The 26,143-nt window shown below is 46.0% G+C and overlaps 1 protein-coding gene across 1 annotated transcript in view; it reads right to left on the bottom strand.

Moving 5' to 3' along the window:
* Positions 1 to 5,243: 5,243 nt before the first annotated feature.
* The window catches only part of nfrkb (nuclear factor related to kappaB binding protein), a 30,340-nt gene continuing 9,440 nt past the window's right edge, over positions 5,244 to 26,143 (bottom strand). The window contains 20 exon segments of the mRNA XM_042092685.1: positions 5,244 to 5,591; positions 8,435 to 8,570; positions 9,553 to 9,659; positions 11,432 to 11,902; positions 13,449 to 13,727; positions 14,069 to 14,254; positions 14,448 to 14,733; positions 15,455 to 15,639; positions 17,074 to 17,153; positions 17,379 to 17,502; positions 18,104 to 18,210; positions 18,539 to 18,713; positions 19,109 to 19,169; positions 20,766 to 20,809; positions 21,084 to 21,163; positions 21,595 to 21,672; positions 22,187 to 22,313; positions 22,625 to 22,736; positions 23,364 to 23,544; positions 24,861 to 24,945. Coding sequence (XP_041948619.1) covers positions 5,466 to 5,591; positions 8,435 to 8,570; positions 9,553 to 9,659; positions 11,432 to 11,902; positions 13,449 to 13,727; positions 14,069 to 14,254; positions 14,448 to 14,733; positions 15,455 to 15,639; positions 17,074 to 17,153; positions 17,379 to 17,502; positions 18,104 to 18,210; positions 18,539 to 18,713; positions 19,109 to 19,169; positions 20,766 to 20,809; positions 21,084 to 21,163; positions 21,595 to 21,672; positions 22,187 to 22,313; positions 22,625 to 22,736; positions 23,364 to 23,544; positions 24,861 to 24,945 — 3,030 coding nt within the window. The 3' untranslated portion in view covers positions 5,244 to 5,465.

Genomic DNA, 26,143 nt, shown 5'->3' with positions numbered 1-26,143 from the left:
TGTCTGGGCCATTCTTTTCTTCTATATTTGTCTCATTTTGAGTGTGTGTGTAAAGATATTAATCAGAATCAGCTGCTGATTCACTGTTCTATAAGTCTGTGCTGTAACAGACAGAATACAGTGTTGTCTGTAGTTGACACACTACGTTACTTGTCAAGGACAGATAAAAGACTAATAAAGACTACATTAGAGGTGTATTGATCACATGTGACATGCAAAAGCTGTAAGCAAGCTAAGTTGATATATTAATATATTAAAGAAAAACAATATTATCAATCATGTATCTCCTGTGAAAGTCTTAAGCTGTGAAATGACGTCTGGGCACTAAGGACTGATGTTGGCTCTGTAATAGACATATCTGGCCACTAGAGGGAACCACACTTCATGTGATTGTAGTTCAGCACAACTTGCCTGTTTGTCTGGTGATCATGCTGACTGGTATCCTGACAAGCCAGAGCCACATCAAGCTGGGTCTGTGAACACACCGTTGGCAGGGTTCAATCCAAGGGGCGGGATAAACAGCTGTCTGTACAATTCCCTCTGCACGCAATAGGACAGCGCTACAACCCATGAGTCCCATGCGTTTTCTCAGCAGTGGAGCTAGTGAGAACATTGTTTGTATAGAGTTTACTAAAAGAAACAACTCACAATGTACCGTTGACTTGCACTAGCCTAGCACCTGCGAACTCTGCAATTAGAAGGACTGGATGAAACGTGCTGAAAACGGTCTCCACTGATAAATATCACACTTGCTTACTTGGAAATAAGGTCTTATGTCCAAAATCCTGAACCACCCCTTTTAAGTCCCATTGTACCGAATTTTGGATGCAGTTCCACCAGAGTTCCACTGGGGGCGATCGCCATGAGTGCAGAATGAATGGGAGTCAATGGAGCTAGACGGCTAAATTTGTCTCTTTCACCTGATTGTCGTTGACAAATCTCAGATTTGATAGTAGTTTGTGTAACTTCAACATGGGTTATAGGTAAAAAGTTGAAAGAACGAGTGCTTATGTCCTTTTGATTTCTTACAGGTTGAGTTATTGTTTCCCATAACATGCTAGCATTCTGCTAATGAACGCTGATTGGTCAGTGAAGGACTGATTACGACCACAGATATCGCTAGACGGCATCGTCAGAGAGAACCGCCACTCTCGGGAAACTTCCGGTTTCTGAACTGGTTGCAGTTTCCGTTCTGGTTCCACATGAGGGCGCTCACGAATAAGTGCAGAATTAACGGAGGTCTATGGAGCTGTACCCCTCAAATCTACTTTTCTCGGGATACAATTTTTTGCCCAAAAATTTGAATGTTGCATGCGAAAGAGGGGACAGAGAAAATACACACCGCTGAGTATTATATTTTTGAGTCACTTATTTGTTCTAAAAAGCCTTTCAAATGCGTCAATGACGTCATTCATTAGCAAAAAGCTAGTGTGTTGTGGGCAACAACGACCCAACCTGTAAGAAATCAAAAGGACGTAAGTACTCGTTCATTCAACTTTTGACCTATAATCCATAGTGAGCTTGCAGAAACCACAATCAAATCTTTTTTTCAATGACAACCAGGTGAAAGAGACAAATTTAGCCGCCTAGCTCCATCAGTGCCGGTGCTCCGCACACGCACATCACGCACTGTGCGTAGGGCACCAAGTGCCTGGGGGGGCACCAAAAAATCTGGGTCGTGAAAAATCACCACAATAGGCTACTAGTATTAATAACAAATAAAATATGTCTAAAACATGTTCATATGCAAAAGCAATACAAAAGTAATATAGGCCTAGACCAAATTAGTCGAGAAAAAGGTGAATCTCCTGTGCAGCCCTCTCTCCAGTCTCCCTCTGGTGCCCCCCTCCCACACCTCCCAGTGGTCTGTTCGATTATTCCTCAATCCCAAATTTGGCAGACAGCAGACATCGCCTCCAAAAGGCACTAAGAGTCGGGGCGGAAAAAAGGAAAAAGAAGAGACAGCGGGATGATGCTCGCGCTTCACTTGCAGTTAAGACAATGTTTTAAATAAATAAATAAAAACGTTTTTTGCATTTCAGGACGCTTTTTTGGCGTTTGTTATCAATTATGATCAAACGATCTAATTGTGTAGTGAAAAAGTAACGCTACAAGTGACACTTTCACAACGTAATGAAATGATGATTGGGAACAACTCTTGGTAAGGTGAACTTTGGAAAAACCCTGCAACTGAACATGATATGATTTTGCCAAATTAGACTGCTTTAGATAAATGTACTAGTTGTTGTTCTATGCGGTCATTTCCAAGAAGTTCTAGGCCAAGGGCGACATCTGTTGGTGAAACAGCATTCAGGTAGCCTACAGCATTATAGCCTACAGGCCTACAGCATTCTCACATGTATCAAATGATGTGCTAAAAAAAGACTAAACACAGTATTTGTAGGCTACACAGTTTTTGACTTCTTGTCAGCATTAAACATGAAATTGCAGATTTATGTGAATAAAGCTGTTATCACATACATATCAGCTGAACAAGGAAAAAAACTGAAGTAATTATATTTGGTAAAAAGGAGGAAATTAGACTTAGGATTGCCACTCCTCTTGACACAAAAGGGTTGAAGGCAAAGGATACTGTTAAAAATCTTGGTGTATTAATTGACAGTGATCTAAATGTCAACAGCCACATGAAAGCGATAACTAAATCAGCTTTTTACCACCTCAAAAATATTGCCAAACTTAGAGGGCTGATGTCAAAACTTGCACTTGAACTGTTGGACTTATTCACTTGCACTATCACCATGACCACTATCACCATTGCACTACCACCATGACACTCATTTACACAGAGCACCTTACTATGCACAGAGAATCACAGGCTCAGTCCCTGCCTCAGTCATTGCAAGCGCCTCTTGATTGATTAATCACCACTATGTGGATACTGTTTTTAGAATAGATTTAGATTAAGTGTTAGTTAGTATAATTTGTATCTTTGTAATTTGTATTTTAGTATATTTTTATATATTGTATTTAAGTTTAGTTAGTATAATTTGTATTTTAGTATATTCTTTATCTTCTACTGTCCTTATTGCTTAGTTGTGTTTTTATATGATATACTTTAATTACTCTTTCTGCTGTTAAAGAATGTGTTTGTGTTGTCTGTATGCTGCTGAGACCTTGAATTTCCCCTGGGGATCAATAAAGTATCTATCTATCTATCTATCTATCTATAACATGACTTAGAAAAACTCATTCATGCATTTATCTCCAGCAGGGTTGATTACTGCAATGGACTGTTCTCACAGGGGGCTGTTCACAGGCCTTCCTAAAAAGACTATTAAACAGCTTCAGGTGATAGAATCCTAGCTGCTGCATTTTGTAACAAAAACTAAAATAACTGACCACATTACTCCAATTCTTAAGTCCTTGCACTGGCTTCCAGTAAGTCACAGAATTGATTCCCGCCCCGTGGTCCTTTCCGGATCCCACCCCGACTCTCTCTCCCATTCACTTCCTGTCACTCTCTACTGTCCTATAATTAAAAGCATAAAAAGCCCAAAAATATATACTTAAAAAAAAAAAAAAAAGACATGCTTCAGCAGTACACACCTTCTCGTCCTCTCAGGTCCCAGGTGAAAAACCTGCTAGTAAAACCTGCTGTTAGAACTAAACATGGTGAAGCAGCTTTTAGCTGCTATGCGGCTCAGCTGTGGAACCAACTTTCGGATGACATCAAAAAGGCCCCAACTGTAGCCAGTTTTAAATCTAGACTTAAGACCAAACTGTTCTCAGATGCTTTCTGCTAACTGTGCCGAGTTACAAATTCTGAATCTGCCTTGATAATTATTCTACCTTGTCTTTTATTACTTTTTTTACTACTTTTGCCTTTGTTTTTGCTTACTAATTATTCTTTATTTTTAAATGATTTTACCATGTGTGTTTTATGTTTTCTTTTTACTATGATCTTTACCTTTTAACTATTCTTTGACTATATTGCCCTTCTATGCTTTTATTTGTTATTATTGTTTGGTTTTGTTTATGTAAAGCACATTGAATGACCTCTGTGTATGAAATGCGCTATATAAATAAACTTGACTTGACTTGACTATCAGTTGTGATTGGGACCAGTTGTTTGAAAAGAATCTGCTGCACAATTGGTAATAAAAAATAAGACAAATAGCCCACACACAAGAAAAAGTGAGGCTATTAGATTTACCCTCTCTAGTATGTCTGTGGCAGAACAATTTTTACACCTGGTGCTGAAATAAAATCATCATACTTCCATCGGTTGAAATGGCTTCCGCCCCACACTGTGATGCAGCTGGACACAATGCTCTCGATGGTCCCTCTATAGAATGTGGTCATGACGGGTGGCACTTGCCTTCTTCAATTTGCGCAAGAAGTAGAGGCACGCCTCCCGTCATGACCACATTCTACAGAGGGACCATCGAGAGCATCGTGTCTAGCTGCATCACAGTGTGGGGCGGAAGCTGCACAGATCAGAACAGGAAGACCCTCCAGCGCATTGTTAACACAGCTAAGAGGATCATTGGAGCACCACTCCCCTCCCTGCAGGACATTTACACCACCCACCTCACCCGCAAAGCACTAATGATCGTCAAGGACACAACCCACCCTGCACACAAACTGTTCAGCCTCCTGCCCTCTGAAAAGAGGTACAGGAGCCTCCGCTCCCGTACCACCAGACTTGCAAGTAGCTTCATCCACCAAGCAATCAGGATGCTGAACACTCTACCCACTCTCCCATCACTGACAGCCACCCCCCCAGCCAGCCAGGAACCTAGGATCCCAGGACCGCCCTGTGGAACTGCACTGTGAATGCGCAGTCTAACGTGTTGCTGCTTCATATCAAGCCTGATATACTTGAAATGACTGCATATCAATGTAAATATACAGTACACACAAGCACAAGTTTAAACTTCATGTAAATGTTATCAATGTTATTTATCACTCTGCCACAATGCTGCTGCTACTACTACTCTGTCAGAAGGTTACGCTAGGACTATGTAAATATACAACACAACTACCTCTATTTTTTTTATATATGTTCTATATTTCTATATTTTGATATATGTTCTATATTTTAGTCTCGCACTTTAATGTCTGTATATTTTTCTTTTTTATTGTCTATGGCTATGGCTATGTCCATAGTATGTCTATGTCTGTATTTAAAGCATGTCTATGTCTGCATGGGAAAGTAAGAAACGAAATTTCAATTCTTTGTATGACCAGTGCATGTAAAGAAATTGACAATAAAAGCCGACTTGACTTATTATTATGGTTTATTATTAGTATACCAGCAGGTAATCAGTCAGTTTACATCAATAACAACATCCTATGAAAAACACTTTATCACAAAGGCCCTCTTTTACACAAAACTAGAGTTCTTCCAAGACTCAGAAATGCACACACAAACACACACCTTCGTACAAACACACACACACACACCCTTTCTTCTTGTGATGTCAGAAGGGTCGGGGTGATTCTCACTGAGGGTCCGGGGTCTTCTTGGGGGAAGGTGCTGTTGTCACGACAACAGTGGACACAGATTTTGGGGATCCTGCAGCCGTTCGCTGTTGCAGCTGTTGAGCAGGAACGGTCTGTATGCGCACCTGCACACACACACACACACACATTTATATATTAGTAGTTATGCATTCGCTCTAGCATGGGTAACACTCAGTGTTGGTGTGTCTACAATACCTGCCAGTGCTTATGTGTGTGTGTGTGTGTGTGTGTGTGTGTGTACCTGAGCAGCCTGGCCCTGCTGCTGGAGCTGCTGTAGTGTGTGTGTGTGTGTGTGTGTGTGTGTGTGTGTGTGTGTGTGTGTGTGTGTGTGTGTGTGTGTATATACCAGGGGTCTCAAACACCCAGCCCGCGGGCCAAATCCGCGACGTATGTCAAAATAATAATGTAATCCGGCCCTTGAGGGTATTTTTAATTGCGACAAACAACAATACTGATTAAAATAGACAATAGCTCCAAGTACGGTGACAAATCTCATTTGTACTCTCCTCCACTATTGCTAGACATCCAGAGCTTGATTCAAACACAAAATCGCTGCACAAAGTTTTCAGGAAATACTTGTATTAGCCTACACGCGAGAAACACAAAGACGTGCATTTGTAATGACGCGGAAACGATGCAGGCCATAATTTTGCACAAATTGAAGCAGAAATAGGCCTTCACCAAATGTTGACAAACGTTCGTGTGATAAAGTCTTAGGTAGGCTATGTTATTCACCTATTCTGATTCTGAAGGAGAATATCCTTTTGGAGATTATGATCGATTGTCTATTGACAGTGATAGCCACGGTGCGTCTGTGAATGGAGGTGCGTCTTTGCGTGTATACGACGGTGTCCACTAACCATACCATGCTTATTTCGACCCTCTGCCCAACATAGCTTGGAGGTTGCAGTGGTAATCGTGATGATAAGTGTCCATAATGGACGTGGTACAGACAGCAGGGCTAGTAGAAACAGGGCTCTAAAGAACTACAAAGTCACCCGCGATATGATGCAAACTTCTGGGTACTCAGATTACCCGCGATAGGAACTGATTTGACCAGGATACTTTATTGTAGGCCTTGTGGTTTAGTAATAGTTTACTATTGTTGGTATACGGATATGCCAGGTTTAAAAAAGTTATGAGAGGAAAATATTTTTATTTGGTGTGAAACACACATATGCCTACCTGTTTTTATGTTGTTTTTGTTTGTTTTTCTAATTTGTAATAATATTTATTTGATCATTATTTTATTTATAAGCTAAGGTTGCTAGCACAGGTGTCTAAAAATAGATAACAAGACTTGCACTTTCTGTTTGTAGTTTTGTGTTTGAAAATACAGTATTTGAAAAAAACATTGCATTTTAGGAAATAGCCGTTCTTTTTTTTTAATTACGTCTGTGTGTGTGTGTGTGTGTGTGTATAGTGTGTGTGTGTGTGTGTAGTGTGTGTGTGTATGTGTATAGTGTGTGTGTGTACCTGAGTAGCCTGGCCCTGCTGCTGCAGCTGCTGTAGTGTGTGTGTGTGTGTATAGTGTGTGTGTGTATGTGTATAGTGTGTGTGTGTGTGTGTGTGTGTGTGTGTGTGTGTGTATAGTGTGTGTGTGTGTGTGTACCTGAGTAGCCTGGCCCTGCTGCTGCAGCTGCTGTAGTGTGTGTGTGTGTGTGTGTGTGTGTATAGTGTGTGTGTGTGTGTGTGTGTGTGTGTGTGTGTGTGTGTGTGTGTATAGTGTGTGTGTGTGTGTGTATAGTGTGTGTGTATAGTGTGTGTGTGTGTGTGTGTGTGTGTGTGTGTGTGTGTGTGTGTGTGTGTGTACCTGAGTAGCCTGGCCCTGCTGCTGCAGCTGCTGTAGTGTGTGTGTGTGTGTGTGTGTGTGTATAGTGTGTGTGTGTGTGTACCTGAGTAGCCTGGCCCTGCTGCTGCAGCTGCTGTAGTGTGTGTGTGTGTGTGTGTGTGTGTGTGTATAGTGTGTGTGTGTGTGTACCTGAGTAGCCTGGCCCTGCTGCTGCAGCTGCTGTAGTGTGTGTGTGTGTGTAGTGTGTGTGTGTGTGTGTATAGTGTGTGTGTGTGTGTGTGTGTGTGTGTATAGTGTGTGTGTGTGTGTACCTGAGTAGCCTGGCCCTGCTGCTGCAGCTGCTGTAGTGTGTGTGTGTGTGTGTATAGTGTGTGTGTGTGTGTGTGTGTGTGTGTGTGTGTGTGTATAGTGTGTGTGTGTGTGTACCTGAGTAGCCTGGCCCTGCTGCTGCAGCTGCTGTAGTGTGTATAGTGTGTGTGTGTGTGTGTGTGTGTGTATAGTGTGTGTGTGTGTGTACCTGAGTAGCCTGGCCCTGCTGCTGCAGCTGCTGTAGTGTGTGTGTGTGTGTGTGTGTGTGTGTGTGTGTGTATAGTGTGTGTGTGTGTGTGTGTGTGTGTGTGTGTGTGTGTACCTGAGTAGCCTGGCCCTGCAGCTGCTGTAGTGTGTGTGTGTGTGTGTGTGTGTGTATAGTGTGTGTGTGTGTACCTGAGTAGCCTGGCCCTGCTGCTGCAGCTGCTGTAGTGTGTGTGTGTGTGTGTGTGTGTGTGTGTGTATAGTGTGTGTGTGTGTGTACCTGAGTAGCCTGGCCCTGCTGCTGCAGCTGCTGTAGTGTGTGTGTGTGTGTGTGTGTGTGTGTATAGTGTGTGTGTGTGTGTACCTGAGTAGCCTGGCCCTGCTGCTGCAGCTGCTGTAGTGTGTGTGTGTGTGTGTGTGTGTGTGTGTGTGTGTGTGTGTATAGTGTGTGTGTGTGTGTACCTGAGTAGCCTGGCCCTGCTGCTGCAGCTGCTGTAGTGTGTGTGTGTGTGTGTGTGTGTGTGTGTGTGTGTGTATAGTGTGTGTGTGTGTGTACCTGAGTAGCCTGGCCCTGCTGCTGCAGCTGCTGTAGTGTGTGTGTGTGTGTGTGTGTGTGTGTGTATAGTGTGTGTGTGTGTGTACCTGAGTAGCCTGGCCCTGCTGCTGCAGCTGCTGTAGCTGCTGTGCCGTGACGAAGCTGACGGGTTTGTTCCCGGCGATGAGTTTGGTGCCAGCGGGCATGGTGGTCAGAATGATGTTCCTACCCAGAGTACTCAGACTGCAGGAGAGAGAGAGAGAGAGAGAGAGAGAGAGAGAGAGAGAGAGAGAGATAAAAAGAGGTGAAAAAGAGAAAGAGTGGGAGGAACAGGAAGAGAAGAAACAGGTAACATTACTTTCAGAGCAGCCTCTCTCTCTCTCTCTCTCTCTCTCTCTCTCTCTCTCTCTCTCTCTCTCTCTCTCTCTCTCTCTCTCTCACACACACACACACACACAGTCAAATGAGACATGAGAAAACATGAGAAATGAAGGCCACACACACACACACACACTAGGGGCTTTCTGACACATTTCTACTAACTACTAACTGGAGAGGCTACCCTTAGAACTACATGGCTTTTTCTCTGTTTGCATTCGTACACACGAACGGATTCGAACACGCGATTCGGAACGGATTCGTACGGAACTCTGAGATGACTTAACACATTAGTAGCCCAATGATTGGCCATAAAGTAATGAAACGCGTAGTTACTAGCTAATGTAAATGTAAATCAGGTTTCTAGGCCAAATATACTTGCGTATACAAGGAATTTGGTCTCTGCATTTATCCCAATCCGTGAATTAGTGAACACACAGAGCACACAGTGAGCACACAGTGAGGTGAACACACACTAACCCAGAGCAGTGAGCTGCCTTGCTACAGCGGTGCTCGGGGAGCAGTGAGGGGTTAGGTGCCTTGCTCAAGGGCACTTCAGCCGTGGATGTGGGCATGGGAGAGCAGTGCTCAACCACTTCCCCCGCCCACATTTTTCCTACTGGTCGGAGATCGAACTGGCAACCCTCCGGTTACAACCCTCCGGTTCCAAGCCCGAACCCCTAACCAGTAGGCCACGACTGCCCCCCCCCACACACACACACACCCTAACCAGTAGGTCACGGCTGCCCCAACTACTCAAACAGTTATAGGAACTGTCGGAATTTGCAAAACGTCCCTCCGATAGGAAAGACACACAGTGAAAAATATTCAAATATTCAGGCCTCACTTGGTGCTGATGTTGCCCTTGAGGAGGGGCGTGGTCACCACGCTCTTGCTCTTCAGTGGTTGGCTGAGCACCGAGAGGGGCACGGTGATGCGAGCAGGAAGCTTCCCCTGGACACACGGACAGAAAGAGGAAGTCAGAGAGAGGAAGTCATAAAAAGGGACACATACACACAGCAAGCTTTAAGATTCATCTGCTCACAGGCATGATTACCTTTCAATGCTATTTTAAAATAGCTTTTATTTCAATTTAATTTGTAAATGTATGTAGATAATTGAGTCACTTATCCCAAAAATTGTCTGAACTTCCTGAAATGTAAATATACACAAGGCAGAATCCACCTGTAACATTTATCTCTCATTCACACAAACACACTCTCTCATGCTCCCGCTCTCACACACACACGCTCACACACACACACAAGAACGCAGATAGCAACAAGTAGTTAGCTACCCTGCTGAGAGAGCTAAATAGCAACAGGTCACACACACACACACACACACACACTCGTACACACGCACACAAACACACACACACACACACACACACACACACACACACACACACACGCACAACACACACTAGGGCTGTCACTTTTGTGAAAAAATCCTGTTCGATTTTTGAGACATAAGTGTTCATTGAATTGATTGTAAAATCGATTTTTCATGTCTAAAGACGTTTCCATTTTCAACGCCAAATAAAGGCCAATCCACAAACAACTAACAGGCATTAGGACGAACGTAAAGAGGGCGCTTGTAGACGCAAGCCGGCAATATTTCTGATGATTGAAGTGAAGTTTCGTGCACAATGACAAACAGAAGTGCAACATTCTCGAAAACCAGTAAGCCGAGTGAACTGCCATTACATCAGTGACAAACATGACTGCAGGCTTCAATGTAGCTGTGTCTGTGTTTACGATTAGAAATGTCAAACAAATTTCGCCTATGTAGAACTCGACTGCACAGTTTGCGTAGCCTACCGCTTTGTTCTTCTCCATAGTTTGATATACCAAAAATCCGAAGTACTTCCACATCGAACTCCTCAAGTTATTAGGGCCTATCACTCGTCTCTCTACATGTCGCACAGGTTGATCGCGTTGTCCTCCATTTTCTGGCAAAACACGAGCAGCACAGCAGCTGATTGAAACAGCTGTTCCCAGTGCGTAAAATTGGTGGGAATTTTCTTTTTAGTAGGGCTGTCAATCGATTAAAAAAATTAATCTAATTAATTACATACTCTGTGGTTAATTCATCTAAATTAATCGCATATATATTTTTTCCTGAGAAAGTATTTTAAATATTTAAATTCAAATTAATCATTGAATAATCAGCATTAGTGACATTAAAGTTCAAAAACTCTTTTATTATTATTTTCACTGTTCAAATAATGGCCATAATAATCTATGATATGACCTAATATGCTGAGGAAATAAATTCAAAAGTGCTTCGGGAAGAAGTTTTTTTCACATACAAGGCATTTCAGGGGTCAAAGGTCATACAGAATCGATTAATCTGCATTATTTTTTTTAAATCAGTTATTTTTTCTCAAATTAATTAATCGAAATGAATCAGTTATTTTGACAGCCTTACTTTTTAGCTTTCGCAATGCTTACTGCACTTCGGAATTCTTTTATATTCTTATATTATTGTTTGTGAATTGTTACATCTATCTTTTTTATTTGTTTATTTCGTTTAAAATTAATAGTGTAAATATTTGGTTGAAATCGATTCCCTATTTTAGTTTTCGAAACTTGTGTTGTTCGATCCAATCGATTGTGCAATCGATTTTCGAACGTAAAGTGACAGCCCTAACACACACAAACACACACAGCTTGTTGGCTGACCAATGTGTACCCCACACACACACACACACACACTCTTACTCCTTGTGTGCTGACCACTGTGGCGCTGACCGGTGCCTGCCGTACAGTAACCGTTCCCGCGGCGCCCAACGACAGAGGCGTCGCCGTGACGCCAGCAGACGCCGCTCCCGGCCCGATCGTGATGCCCTTAGACCCTCCCACCACAGAGCTGGTCGCTATGGTGACCGTGGTGGGCTTCCCAGCCAGGGAGACGGTAGCCGTGGCGCTGGTCGTCGCGGCGACGGCAGCGGCGGCACCGGGCTTCTGGGGCGAGATGACGCCCAGGCCGGGCATGATGCGGATGGTGGTGCCCACCTTGCCCCCCGCGTCGGCTGAGGACGCCGTGGGACTGACCACCGTGGCCGCGAAGCTGCGGCCCTTCTGCTCACTCGCCATGGTAACGGCCAGCGCGGGCATGAGCCGGATGGCCCCCGTGGACGTTGTTGTGGCGTCCGACGCGCCCTTCACCGTGCCAGCCTTCCCCTCGGCACCCTGCGGGTAGGGATGGGCATCGTTAAGAAATGATCGATATCGATGCCATTGTAAAGCGATTGTCTTGCTTGTCAATGCGATTCCTTATCGATTCCCATATCGATTCCTGTACCATTTGCTGAACACAGGATGACTTTGAGAGTTGTTGACTTTCAATGTCTAATTTAAAGTGCTTTTAGAGAATAAATATCAAGTGTGCAACTAGAAAAGAATTTCCTGAAGGAAATACAGTGCATGAAAAAGCAAAAAATATGATGTAAACAGATATACATACAGAGTAAAAACAAATAATGCAGATATAACTGCAATAGTGTTGCTAGGGTTCATATGTTGGTTGTAATGCCAAATTAAGTGGTTGCTATGCTGGTTGCTCAGGTAATCCTATTGGTTGCTATGGTGGTTGCTAGGTTGACATAGTGGTTGCTAGGCTGTTGCTAGGGTATTTGACATGGTTGCTAGGCTGTTGCTAGGGTATTTGTCATGGTTGCTAGACTGTTGCTAGGGTACTTGGTTGCTAAGGTAGTTATGGTGGTTGCTCTGCTGTTGCTAGGGTACTTGAGGTGGTTGCTAGGTTAGTTGTGGTGGTTGCTATGCTAGTTGCTAGGTTAAACTCATTGGTTGCTAGGTTGTAACTGTGGAAGTGGTTGCTAGGTTGTTGCTATGGTACTTGACATGGTTGCTAGGCTGTTGCTATGGTACTTGAGGTGGTTGCTAGGCTGTTGCTTGGTTAGTTGTGGTGGTTGCTATGCTGGTTGCTAGGATAAACTCATTGAATGCTATATTTTGGTTGCTAGGTTGTTGCTAGGGTATTTGACATGGTTGCTAGGCTGTTGCTATGGTCCTTGAGGTGGTTATTATGTTGTTTGCTGGGTAGGTGGTGGTTTAATGTAGTTGGTATGGCTGAACAGTTAAATAGGTGGATAATTTAAATGGTTAAATTGTTTAACAGTGAATTACTGTGGTGAGGACTTTTATTTTGAAACAATTGTGGGCAGAGGAAACAGTTGAACAGGATGTGTAGTCTTAAGACAATGATATTGTATGCTTAAAGCCTGAGAAAATGACAGTTTGCAGGTGGCCTGGCCACCTGGCATAGGATTCTAATTGCTTAATGGCCGTATTGTGATGTCACAATCGCAATGTTAAGTCTATGGAGATTTTTTAAAAGTTAATAATTAATACTTTAAAAAGTATAAAAGTTACAAAGATGAAAAATAAAAAGCCCACATGTCCTAAGTAAGACCTACGTAACATAGTTTGAATGAAGTTTCTACGTTAAACGGTTGAAGCTGCATTAACTGTGTTAGAAGATAAAAAGAGCATAAGAAGAAGAAGAAGCCTAAGAAGAACAGTACAGTAATAACAATACAGAAGAACAGTACAGTAATAACAATACAGAAGTTGAATACTTTAAAATTTCTAAAAAAGTAAACATTTTTAAAACAAAGCTTTGGAATCGGAATCGTTAGTGGAATTGTTAACGTTTGGATGTCTTACGATTCCGATGGATCGGAACATTTGGAACCGGTTCCTTACCGATACCTACCTGCGGGGTGGTGACGTGTAGCGTGGCCGAGAGCCCCTTGGTGGCGCCGCTGGCGGAGGTCAGCATGTCGGGCGTGAGCTTGACGGTTGCCATGGGCGTTTTGGTCAGTGTGGCCATCATGTCGGGCGTGATGCGCAGCACCGTCTGGCCTTTGGCGTCCGTGGTGATGGACGAGGGTGGCAGACGCAGCACGTCTTTGCCCTGGATGCGCAGGTTGGTGGCCGTCAGCGGGATGCCCGCTCCTGCCCCCTTCACCCCCAGCTGACCCGTGATGGCCACCTGCCACCAACCCACAAGCAGAGCAAAGTGAGGGCTGGTGTGGAACCAGGGGAAGGAAGAGAGTGTGCGTGTGTGTGTGTGTGTGTGTGCGTGCGCGTGTGTGTGTGTGTGTGTGTGTGTGTGTGTGTGTGTGTATATGTGTGCGTGTGCGTGTGTGCGTGTGCGTGTGTGTGTGGTGTGTGTATGTGTGTGAAGCCTCAGTGTGGTAGGGGAAAGTGTGTGTGTGTGTGTGTGTGTGTGTGTGTGTGTGTGTGTGTGTGTGTGTGAAGCCTCAGTGTGGTAGGGGAAAGTGTGTGTGTGTGTGTGTGTGTGTGTGTGTGTGTGTGTGTGTGTGTGTGTACCTGTTTGAGGATGGCAGGTGAAGGCTGTGTTTGGGCGGGGCTTCCCGGGCTGCTGCTAGGAGGCTTGGTTGCCGTGACGGCGGTTGCTATGCCTGAGACGGTGAGTGTGGTTTGGCCGCGACTCGTCTGCACATGAACAGGACTACCGGCAGCAGTCTGGGTCCTCACCGGGAGACTGACCACCGTCTGGAACACACACACGCACGCACGCACGAACGACACACACACATTAAACACAATTAAACCATACATACACAGACAAATGACAAATGACACATGAAACAATGACACGTGCGCAGTCCAGACATGTACACACACACAGGTCCACTGGACACTGTGTGCATTTGTACTTTACATAAAGAAACACTGCGGTGGGCACCTGTGTGATGCCCTTGCTGTGCGCCACGCTGACGGGCACCCTGATGTGCTGCGGAGCCGAGTGGACCAGCGTGTGCCCCTGCTGTTGCCCCTGCTGCCCGGCGGAGCTCTGGAGCCCTGACTGGGCCGTCACCACCCGCACCTGGGGCAGAGAGGCTGCGGCCGCGGGGTGGCTCACTACTCGAGCCCCAGGCTGCGGAGAGGCCTGCGAGACCTGAGCTCCAGCAGGGCCGGCAGAGAGGAGGGTCCCCAGCTGGGGCATGGAGGGGGGGGACACCAGCAGGACACTACGGGGGGGGGGGCAAGAGAAAGTACATCTTTAGTGTCAACAGTAATTTTACTTTACTTTTCATAAAGATAATATACGTATGGTGCAATATGGAGAATCCTGTGTAGCATCTATCAGTTCAACTGCATCAACAGATAGTTAGCAACTCTGCTGAGAGAGCTACAGATAGCAACAGATAGTTAGCTGCCATGCTGAGAGAGCTACAGATAGCAACAGATAGTTAGCCCTGCTGAGAGAGCTACAGATAGCAACTGATAGCTAGCCCTGCTGAGAGAGCTACAGATAGCAACAGATAGTTAGCAACTCTGCTGAGAGAGCTACAGATAGCAACTGATAGCTAGCCCTGCTGAGAGAGCTACAGATAGCAACAGATAGTTAGCAACTCTGCTGAGAGAGCTACAGATAGCAACTGATAGCTAGCCCTGCTGAGAGAGCTACAGATAGCAACAGATAGTTAGCTACCCTGCTAAGAGAGCTACAAATAGCAACAGGTAGTTAGCTACCCTGCTAAGAGAGCTACAAATAGCAACAGGTTGTTAGCTACCCTGCTGAGAGAGCTACTAGCAACAGATAGTTAGCTACCCTGCTAAGAGAGCTACAAATAGCAACAGGTTGTTAGCTACCTGTTGAGAAAGCTATTGTGAAGGTCTATTGGTGATTTTTGGTGATGGTAGGTTTGGTGTGCTACGCAGTGTGGGTGGAGTGAAGGTGGAGCTCACCTGGGGCTGGTCTTGACGGTGTCCGGGATGCCAGCCTTGGTGGGGGTCGCAGTGGGCAGGGGGGACTTGGGCGTACTGGAGGGGGTGGTGGGGGGAGGGGGCAGGGCACCCCCCTCGCCACTGCCACTCTGACCAGCCTCAGGCGTCCCCGGGGTCTTAGTGCCCGCCTCTTTACCCACACCCTTCTGCAGAACACAAACACACAATCAGCAATCAGAAGCTTCAGCAAGAGTCATCAATACTTCACAAACACACAATCAGCAATCAGAAGCTTCAGCAAGAGTCATCAATATACTTCACAAACACACAATCAGCAATCAGAAGCTTCAGCAAGAGTCATCAATACTTCACAAACACACAAGCAGCAATCAGAAGCTTCAGCAAGAGTCATCAATATACTTCACAAACACACAAGCAGCAATCAGAAGCTTCAGCAAGAGTCATCAATATACTTCACTCATCTCGCTGTTCTCTTGGGTGTGAGCGTGCGTGCGTGTGTGTGTGTGCACATGGCCGCATGCGTGTGTGTATGTGTGCGTGTGCTCGTGTGTGTGCGCATGCGTGTGTGTGTGTTTGTGTACACTCACAGGTTAAGTGGCTGATTTGGGTTTCTGCTGCAGAGCCTTCGTGTGTGTGTATGTGTGCGTGTGCTCGTGTGTGTGCGCATGCGTGTGTGTGTGTGTACACTCACAGGTTTAGTGGCTGGTTTGGGTTTCTGCTGCAGAGCCTTCGTGTGTGTGTATGTGTGCGTGTGCTCGTGTGTGTGCGCATGCGTGTGTGTGTGTGTGCGCATGCGTGTGTGTATGTGTGCGTGTGCTCGTGTGTGTGCGCATGCGTGTGTGTATGTGTGCGTGTGCTCGTGTGTGTGTGCATGCGTGTGTGTGTGTGTACACTCACAGGTTTAGTGGCTGGTTTGGGTTTCTGCTGCAGAGCCTTCGTGTGTGTGTATGTGTGCGTGTGCTCGTGTGTGTGCGCATGCGTGTGTGTATGTGTGCGTGTGCTCGTGTGTGTGTGCATGCGTGTGTGTGTGTGTACACTCACAGGTTTAGTGGCTGGTTTGGGTTTCTGCTGCAGAGCCTTCGTGTGTGTGTATGTGTGCGTGTGCTCGTGTGTGTGCGCATGCGTGTGTGTATGTGTGCGTGTGCATGCGTGTGTGTGTGTGTACACTCACAGGTTTAGTGGCTGGTTTGGGTTTCTGCTGCAGAGCCTTCGTGTGTGTGTGTATGTGTGCGTGTGCTCGTGTGTGTGCGCATGCGTGTGTGTGTGTGTGTGCGCATGCGTGTGTGTATGTGTGCGTGTGCTCGTGTGTGTGCGCATGCGTGTGTGTATGTGTGCGTGTGCTCGTGTGTGTGTGCATGTGTGTGTGTGTGTGTGTGTACACTCACAGGTTTAGTGGCTGGTTTGGGTTTCTGCTGCAGAGCTTTCTTGTGTGTGTATGTGTGCGTGTGCTCGTGTGTGTGCGCATGCGTGTGTGTGTGTGTGCGCATGCGTGTGTGTATGTGCGCGTGTGCTCGTATGCGCGCGTGTGTGTGTGTGTGTGCACATGGCCGCATGCGTGTGTGTATGTGTGCGTGTGCTCGTGTGTGTGTGTGCATGCGTGTGTGTGTGTGTACACTCACAGGTTTAGTGGCTGGTTTGGGTTTCTGCTGCAGAGCTTTCTTGGCTTTAGCTGCTGCTGCTTGGGCCTGGTGAATCCTCTCTGAAAAGAACAACAAAGCTGTTAGCACACACATGCACGCACGCACGCACGCACACACACAGCTGTATATACGTCTGTGCTCACACTCACACACTCGCAGGTGCGCACACACACACACAGCTGTACAGTATGTCTCACACACTCGCAGGTGCACAACACACACTCAGGCTGATTAGGGCTGTATACACACTGGAGTGTCGCGAAGCGGGCAGCAGTAAGACTCACCAAACTCCTCCTGACTGCGGTCCCTGTGCAGGTAGATCCACAGCTTCCTGCCAATGTCATACTTCACACATGGGTCCTTCTCGTAGTGGAGGCGGTCTAGAGCACCGCTCACCACAGTATTCACCTACACACACACACACGTCACTATAGAATTCAAAACTGAGATTTAAGGAAAATATACTTTAACTAGGCATGTCTACAATGGCAGTCGGGATCTCAAGACAATTGACTGAAGAGCACATTTTCATAGATATTAAGGAGTTAACTTTACGATTTTAGAAAATCTGCTTAGGTGCTGTTGCATGCGTCATGCAAGCGAACCTGTCATTGTTACCAAGTGATGCGACAGACCAGCAGCAAGTGCCAGATCAAGAGACAGACTGAGGTAACTTGCAAATATGGAAGCTCTACCTTTATACCAAAACATACCGGTAATAATGTTTGGCTACACAGATGATGTATCTGACAACTCAAAGAAATGAACAGCAGTCTGCAAGGTCTGCAGTGCGCAAATTAGTGACATAATCACCACCACATCCATTTTCAGTTAAGTACGACTAACACACACACACACACACACACACACACACACACACACACACACACACACACACACACACACACAGATAGATGAGGCAGAGCTGAGTGACTTGACTGTTTACATGCTGAAGGCATGTGTTGAGATTTGTGTGTGTGTGTCTGCATATATGTGTGTGTGTAGAGACCTGCGCACTGGTGACATCGGGGGCGAGGAACTGGGAGTCCTTGAGCAGCTCACAGATCTCTGCACGCGTACCCTCTCCATTGGGCAACCTAGCTGCAGCGTCTCGCACTGAGGAGAGAACACACACACACACACACACACACACACACACACACACACACACACAGACCTAATCCTATTTGTTCCACTCCAAAACAAATCTCCATACTAATATCTAGTGTTTTTCACTATCAAATACCTTAAATATCTCATATATCCACATTTACTACCAAGCCAGCATTTAATTAATTTTATTTTACTACGCATTAAACACCAACACGATCCTTTACTCTCTTATGAAGTGCAAGTTTTAGTTTTTCAAACACAGTAAGCTTGAGCCCATAGAGTTGAACTGACCCCTCAGTAGAGTTGAACTGACCCCACAGACTCTACTCACCCAGGGACAGAATGGTGACGTAGGCGGGTCGGTCGGAGCGGAGGAGGGAGTGTTCGCGGGCCTTGTTCAGAGACGTCTCCTTGTCAAAGACGCCTTTAACGGGCCCCACCACCGACTCGAAGCCGTGCATGCGGTAGGTGAAGGCCTTATGGGGCTGATCATAGCGCTGCTGCTCCTGTAGCACAGTCAGAGGGAGCTTTAGTACGCATGCACGCACACACACTACACACTTCACACACTACACACACACACACACACACTGTAGGAGACAGATAGACAGATATAAAGACAGCTATAGCAGGTAGACAGCTACAGCTGCTGTAGCTGTCTACCTGCTATAGCTGTCTTTATATCTGTCTGTCTGTCTCCTACAGCTGTCTGTGTAGCTACATAGACAGCTGTAGGAGACAGACAGACACACAGACAGCTACAGACACACAGACAGCTGTGGGAGACAGACAGACACACCAACAGACACAGACAGCTACAGACACACAGACAGGCACAGCAGGCAGCTGTGGGTGTGTGTGTGTGTGTGTGTAGTGTGTGTGGGGGTGGACATGGACAGACCTGCTCCTGGAAGATGTGTCTCTCCTCTCCAGTGCTGGGTCTCACCACGTAGTCCGTCCATCTGTTAGAGGAAGGAGGAGGGGGTCAGCATACAGGACATAACTCAATTATTAAGCTTTAATCTATTTTACATTATTATTATTATTACCATTGTAATTATTATTGTTATCATCATCATCATCATCATCATCATCACTGCAATTATTATATGTGATTATATTCTGTAACAGACAATCCACCGGCAAACACCCAAAACACAGTGGGAGACTATGGCACAGTGGGAGACTATGGCACAGTGGTTCTCAAACACCCAAAACACAGTGGGAGACTATGGCGCAGTGCTTCTCAAACACCCAAAACACAGTGGGAGACTATGGCGCAGTGGTTCTCAAACACCCAAAACACAGTGGGAGACTATGGCGCAGTGGGAGACTATGGCGCAGTGGGAGACTATGGCGCAGTGGGAGACTATGGCGCAGTGGTTCTCAAACAGTAGTACACATACCACCAGTGGTGCAAGGACTCCCTCTAGTGACAGCCTCAGAACTTTACCACCAGCCGTTTTTGTCATAAAGACGAAATAAATCACTTCAAATTTTATCAAAATATACAATAAAAACTAGTTTAAACTATATATATATATATCTCTATATTATATATATATATACATATATATATATATAGTAGATATAGTTAGTTATATAAGTTAGATATAGTTAGATAACAAATATATATATATAATATATATATATATATATATATATATATATATATATATATATATATATATATATATATATATATATATATATATATATGTTATCTAATATCCGATTTTGAAGTATCCTGGTTTTATCCTGGTTTACATGCGCAAACACAAAACCAGGGACCCCTGCTTCTGAGTAACCTGGTTATGCTAGATGGAAACCAGGATACCGTTTCATGTATACTGTACACCTGATCTCGGTTTCTAATGCATGCCACTGCATTAGAAACCAGGATGTGGTGTGCTTAACGTTATTGTTGATAACTGGGATACTAGTATTAATCATGTATACAGGAATATTAATAACCAATAATTCTCTGTGTGTATGTAAACACCATATCCTGAATAGGATCAAAATCTGGGTAAGCCCAATAACCGGAATACTGAAATGCATGTGAATGTAGACCATCATGTCTGAACGTGGCGTTCTCTTGGCAGGTCAGCCAGGTTTAGGTACCATGGACAGCGGCCTGCTCTCAGTCATTCTGCTGCCCCTCCGCTGGTGCACTAAAGCAGTCAGGGGTCAGGGCCCATATGACTCTAGTTACCAACACAGACGCCCTGTTTTACAGAGTGCATCTATGAGTGATACTATAGGAGGAACTGGCTCAGCGCTAACTTCTACTACAGGTGGAGCATATCATAAAACTGGAACAAGAGTGCTAGCTGCCAACACAGGCAGAGCGCTAACTGCCAACACAACACAGGCAGAGCACTAACTGCCAACACAGGCAGAGCGCTAGCTGCCAACACAGGCAGAGCGCTAGCTGCCAACACAGGCAGAGCGCTAGCTGCCAACACAGGCAGAGCGCTAACTGCCAACACAGCCAGAGCGCTAACTGCTAGCACAGGCTTCTCCTGAAGGGGCTAGAGGTGATAGCTCTCTCTTACACTCTGGGGGCTGGTGGCGTCCCGTCTGCGGCCTCGTCTCCTTCCTGCAGCAAGAAAAATAAACAACATGAATGACCTCTGATAAACAGGCCGTAAATTAACAGGGAAAAACCTCAAAGCGAATTTCTCAGTCTTAGAGAAGTATTCATTTCAAAACATTAAACACAAAACATTACTGACTACAAATGAGGAGTCAACTCTACTCCCAGATGGCTCTAATAATTTGCTACTGTGTTTACGTTTATGGTATTTGGCACACGCCTTTGCTATTGACACTGGCTCCATGGGAAATGAACACGTGACAGACACTGGCTCTACCTTGCTGGTTATGTGGTCCTTGGACTCCAACCACAGCTGACATAGTGCACTCAAATCCTTCTCCCCATCCTGCACGGGAGCTACACACACACACAAACACACACATTGTTATTGGTCAGTACTCTTACTATACATCAATAACTGCAGAGTCAGCAAAATCTCTGACGGCTTCTACACACAGTTGCGTTCCATCAACGCATGCCAGTGGGTGTTCCCGACGGTAGCTATGCAAATGACTTGAAGTATAACCGTAATTTGATTGGTTGGTGCCATCTGTCGATTGGCCGGTGCTGTCTGTCGGTGCAGCAACAGCGGAACTTCTCAAAGCGAGCAACGGGAGAAACGTGACGCAACGGACCCACAATTCAGTTGGGCAACGGATGACGTGAGCCCATGTAAAGTGAATGGGATGCGTCTCCAGCACTGCAACGCACGCAGCTGTGTAGGAGCCGTGACAGAGACAGAGGTGATGGATGCAGAGGGTGGTAGCCTTGACTCAGCATTTTCTTACCTAGCCACTTCCACTGCTGCGAGTGCTCATGGAACTCCACAAACGGGGTGAAGCCGCTGGGTAAGCCAATCACACCAGCTGTGGAGGGAGGGACAACAGGCAATTAACCAATCAACTATCAATTTAAATACACTAATTAGAACAGAATGACCATGAAAATCACCCTCAGAAACAGTGTTACACAATGGGCAGCCATACACCATACACACACAGCTACTCTGTTTGAGTACTATTGCTATGGCAACAACTGTAAGTGATTCAGTGAACTCAGAAAACAGAGAGTGGGGAGGGGGGGGAGGGTGGGGTCACTACCGCCAACAGAGAGTGGGGGGGGGGGGGTGTCACTAATGCCAACAGAGTGTGGGGGGGGGGGGGGTCACTAATGCCAACAGAGTGTGAGGGGGGGGGGCTTACTTATGCCAACAGAGGTGGGGGGGGGTTAAACTAATGCCAACAGAGAGTGAGCTGGGGGGGGGGTTACTTACGCCAACAGAGGTGGGGGGGGGGGGGGGGGGTAAACTAATGCCAACAGAGAGGGAGTGGGGGACAGGGGTCACTAGCGCCAACAGAGGGGATTTTCATTCTAACTCACGCTTGCTCTCTCCAGCCAGGAAGTGCAGTGCCGGCTGTACCAACTCAGACCAGCAGGGGGCGAGAGAGAACCAGGGGTTGAGTGTACTGGCTGCAGATGTCTGCCACTGCTGAATACGCTCCTCCAGCTGGAACACACACACACACACACACACACACACACATTATGAACTTGAACATAAACTGTACATTTAAAGGTAGCAGTGGTAGTGGCATCAGTGACAGTGTACAGAAAGCAAGTTACAATGACATCTGCAGTATTAGCATCGGTAAACATTACATCAACATTAAAATTAACAATTTAAAGAAGTCATATAGCCAAAATAATAATAATAATAATAATAATAATAATAATAATAATAATAATAATAACAACAACAACAACAAATAAAAGTACCAGTACTAGTAATAAACTAAATAAGAAAACGGTGATAATGACCAGGGCAGAGGTGGCCAGGCTCTCCTGTCTGAGGAGGTTCTCCAGCAGGTGGAAGAAGCTCACAGCGATCTCCTCCACTGCAGCAGGACTGCTCGGACACTCCTCCATGGGCCTAGGAGAGAGCCAGACAACACACAGAGCACAACATGAGGAGAGGAGAGGAGAGGAGGAGAGAGAGGAGGAGGGAGCGGGAGAAAGAGGAGGAGAGGCAGAAAACACAGAGTACAACATCAGACGAGGAGGACAGAGGAGAGGAGGGGGAAGAGGAGAGGAGGGGGAAGAGAAGAGGAGAGGAGAGGAGAGTAAAGGAGGGGATGAAAGGAAAGGTGGAGAGGAGGAGAAGAGGAGAAGAGGAGAAGAGGAGGAGTAGAGGAGAGGAGAGGAGGAGAGGGAAGAGAAGAGGAGAGGAGGAGTAGAGGAGAGTAAAGGAGGGGATGAAAGGAAAGGTGGAGAGGAGGAGAGGACCAGACATATGGTATGACCCTTCAGGTTCTACAAGACATATGGTATGACCCTTCAGGTTCTACAAGACATATGGTATGACCCTTCAGGTTCCACAAGACATATGGTATGACCCTTCAGGTTCCACAAGACATATGGTATGACCCTTCAGGTTCTACAAGACATATGATATGACCCTTCAGGTTCCACAACACATACGGTATGACCCTTCAGGTTCCACAACAACATACAAGATCCTCAGGGGAGACAGAGACAGAGGGGAAGGAAGGGGCCTCACTCCTCCTTGACGCTGGGCAGGGGTGCGGCAGGGGTGTCGCTGAGGCCGGCCGTGGCGCTGGCGTTCGTGGACATGAGCAGCTCTGACGGGTCCTCGGCCTCCATCTTGATGGTGGGACGCATCTTCCTCCTCTTCCTCTCCTCCCGCGCACGCTTCTTAGGCAGCGACAGATCCAACAGCGCTGATGGGAAGGACATCACACACACACACACACACACACACACACACACACACACACACACACGAGAATTACACAGACAGTCAGAATCACACACACACACACAGTCATGATTACACACGCACACGCACACACACGAGAATTACACAGACACAGTCACAAACACACACACGCACACAAGAATTACACAGTCACAAACACACACACACACACGAGAATTACACAGACAGTCATAAACACACACGCGAAAAAACACTTACAAGGAAAATTCCGGTTTTTAGCACTTTAAGGCCCTTTTCTGGTTTGTTTTGGATGAACTAGAGTGGTAGACACCGAAATTTTGACGATTGGTCCTGTCTCGACCTTTCTGACTCGTTTTGAATCGCCTTTGACTAGTCAAGAGTGGCTGCCAGCAGGCATACTGTAGGCTACTCAAACATGTCCTAAAACAACCCTTACCCGTTCGTTTTCAAAACTACGCAACTCACCGAGTGGTTAGCAGTGTTCGTTGATGTTCCAAAACAAGTAGCAGAGCGAAATACAGCTTCTGTCGTGTTTTATTTGCCATTTTGTAAAATCCCATTGATTTCTGTTGGAAGACTCATTGCACGTTGATATTACTGCGCCACCGTCTATGCTTCAGGTTCAAATATTGAGCGGTTGTGAATAGTTCCACAATAGCAAATAAGACGGCTGGAAATCATACATTGCGCCGGTATATTTGCTTTTAATAATCAACGAACACCACTAACCACTCGGTGAGTTGCACAGTTTTGAAAACGAACGTTAAGGGTTGTTTTAGGACATGTTTGAGTAGCCTACAGTATGCCTGTTTGCAGCCACTCTGAGAAGTCAAACACAGACTCACCCATGGAGGAACCCTTACTGAACACAGACTCACCCATGGAGCCTGTACTGAACACAAAGACTCACCCATGGAGGAACCCTGTACTGAACACAGAGACTCACCCATGGAGGAACCCTTACTGAACACAAAGACTCACCCATGGAGGAACCCTTACTGAACACAGAGACTCACCCATGGAGGAACCCTTACTGAACACAGAGACTCACCCATGGAGGAACCCTGTACTGAACACAAAGACTCACCCATGGAGGAACCCTTACTGAACACAGAGACTCACCCATGGAGGAACCCTTACTGAACACAGAGACTCACCCATGGAGGAACCCTGTACTGAACACAGAGACTCACCCATGGAGGAACCCTTACTGAACACAGAGACTCACCCATGGAGGAACCCTGTACTGAACACAGAGACTCACCCATGGAGCCTGTACTGAACACAGAGACTCACCCATGGAGGAACCCTTCCTGCCGATGTTGACGCGAGACATGATGTCGCCGAGGTGCAGCTCCCGCGTCACAAGGTCGGGGTGGTCCTGCAACAGCATCACAGCATGGACAAGAGCTTACTGTACACACTCACACTGGCCACGCAGAAACAGCATTCTCTCATGCGCACACACACACACACAAGAGCAGTGTTTCCTATACATTGACTTATTTGTGGCGGCCCACCACAATATCAACATTGACCACCACACAATGATTTTCCAGGGGCCTGTTGCACAAAAGCAGAATTAAGACATCCGGGATAAGTTACTGAGCTGCGCTCAATGAATCCAAAACAAGACCGTACAGGCTTAATTGGTTGCACAACGAGCAAGCCAGGATGAGCAGACACGGATTCATCAAGCCAGGTGAAACCTATCCTGGATAAGTGCGCGCTCACGGCTCCCTCAAATAGACCCCACCACCGATCACAGATTCACTGATTCACCATGGCAACTAGAGCGGCTTCAATGCTTCTTCTACGGTGGGAAGTAGGTAGCGATAGCCGTTTCACAACAGCAACAAACAGCAACACCTCTGTTAAGGAGAATATTGCAACTAGTTCCGCGACCACCACGCGTGAAATGGTTAGGCACTCCCGTGACGTCACATTGTCGCATGACAGGTCGGGAGTAGAGTATGTAAAAGTTAATTAATGATCACAAACGTTTAAATAATGACAGTGGGTCTAGGTATATGTGATAACAATGTGTAGTGGGCAGTGGAATAACTATTGGTTTCCGTTTGTGGAGACTGCTGACTGAGATAAGGAATGAGATTAAATAGATCCTGGAACTTAGCCTGGTCTGGAGCAGGCTAGCTCCACAGAATAAATCGCCATGGTGATGGTGAACATATCCTGCTGCCCCCTATCCCGCTTTTGTGCAACCAAATCACGGATAAATTGAGCCAGGATAACCAAGATATCCCGGCTTAATCCCTAATCCTAGTTTTGTGCAATAGGCCCCAGGTTGTACTAAATTGTGCTTAAATCTGGTTAGCATCATAACCACGCTGTGCTAATTTGTTAAAAACTGTTGTATTCAAGTTAATTCTGCAAACCAACCACCACAAATGGAATTCAATTCTGTGGGAAACACTGAAGAGCTTACACACTCACACTGGCCACGCAAAAACAGCATTCTCTCATGTGCACACACACACACACATACACAAGAGTTTACACACTCACACTGGCCACGCAGAAACAGCATTCTCTCCTGCGCACACACACATACACTGTGT

Source organism: Alosa sapidissima, chromosome 5 (genome assembly GCF_018492685.1).
Source record: "Alosa sapidissima isolate fAloSap1 chromosome 5, fAloSap1.pri, whole genome shotgun sequence".
Lineage (NCBI taxonomy): Eukaryota > Metazoa > Chordata > Actinopteri > Clupeiformes > Clupeidae > Alosa > Alosa sapidissima.
Note: the sequence above shows the minus strand (reverse complement) of the source record. Positions and strands in the feature narration are given on the sequence as shown.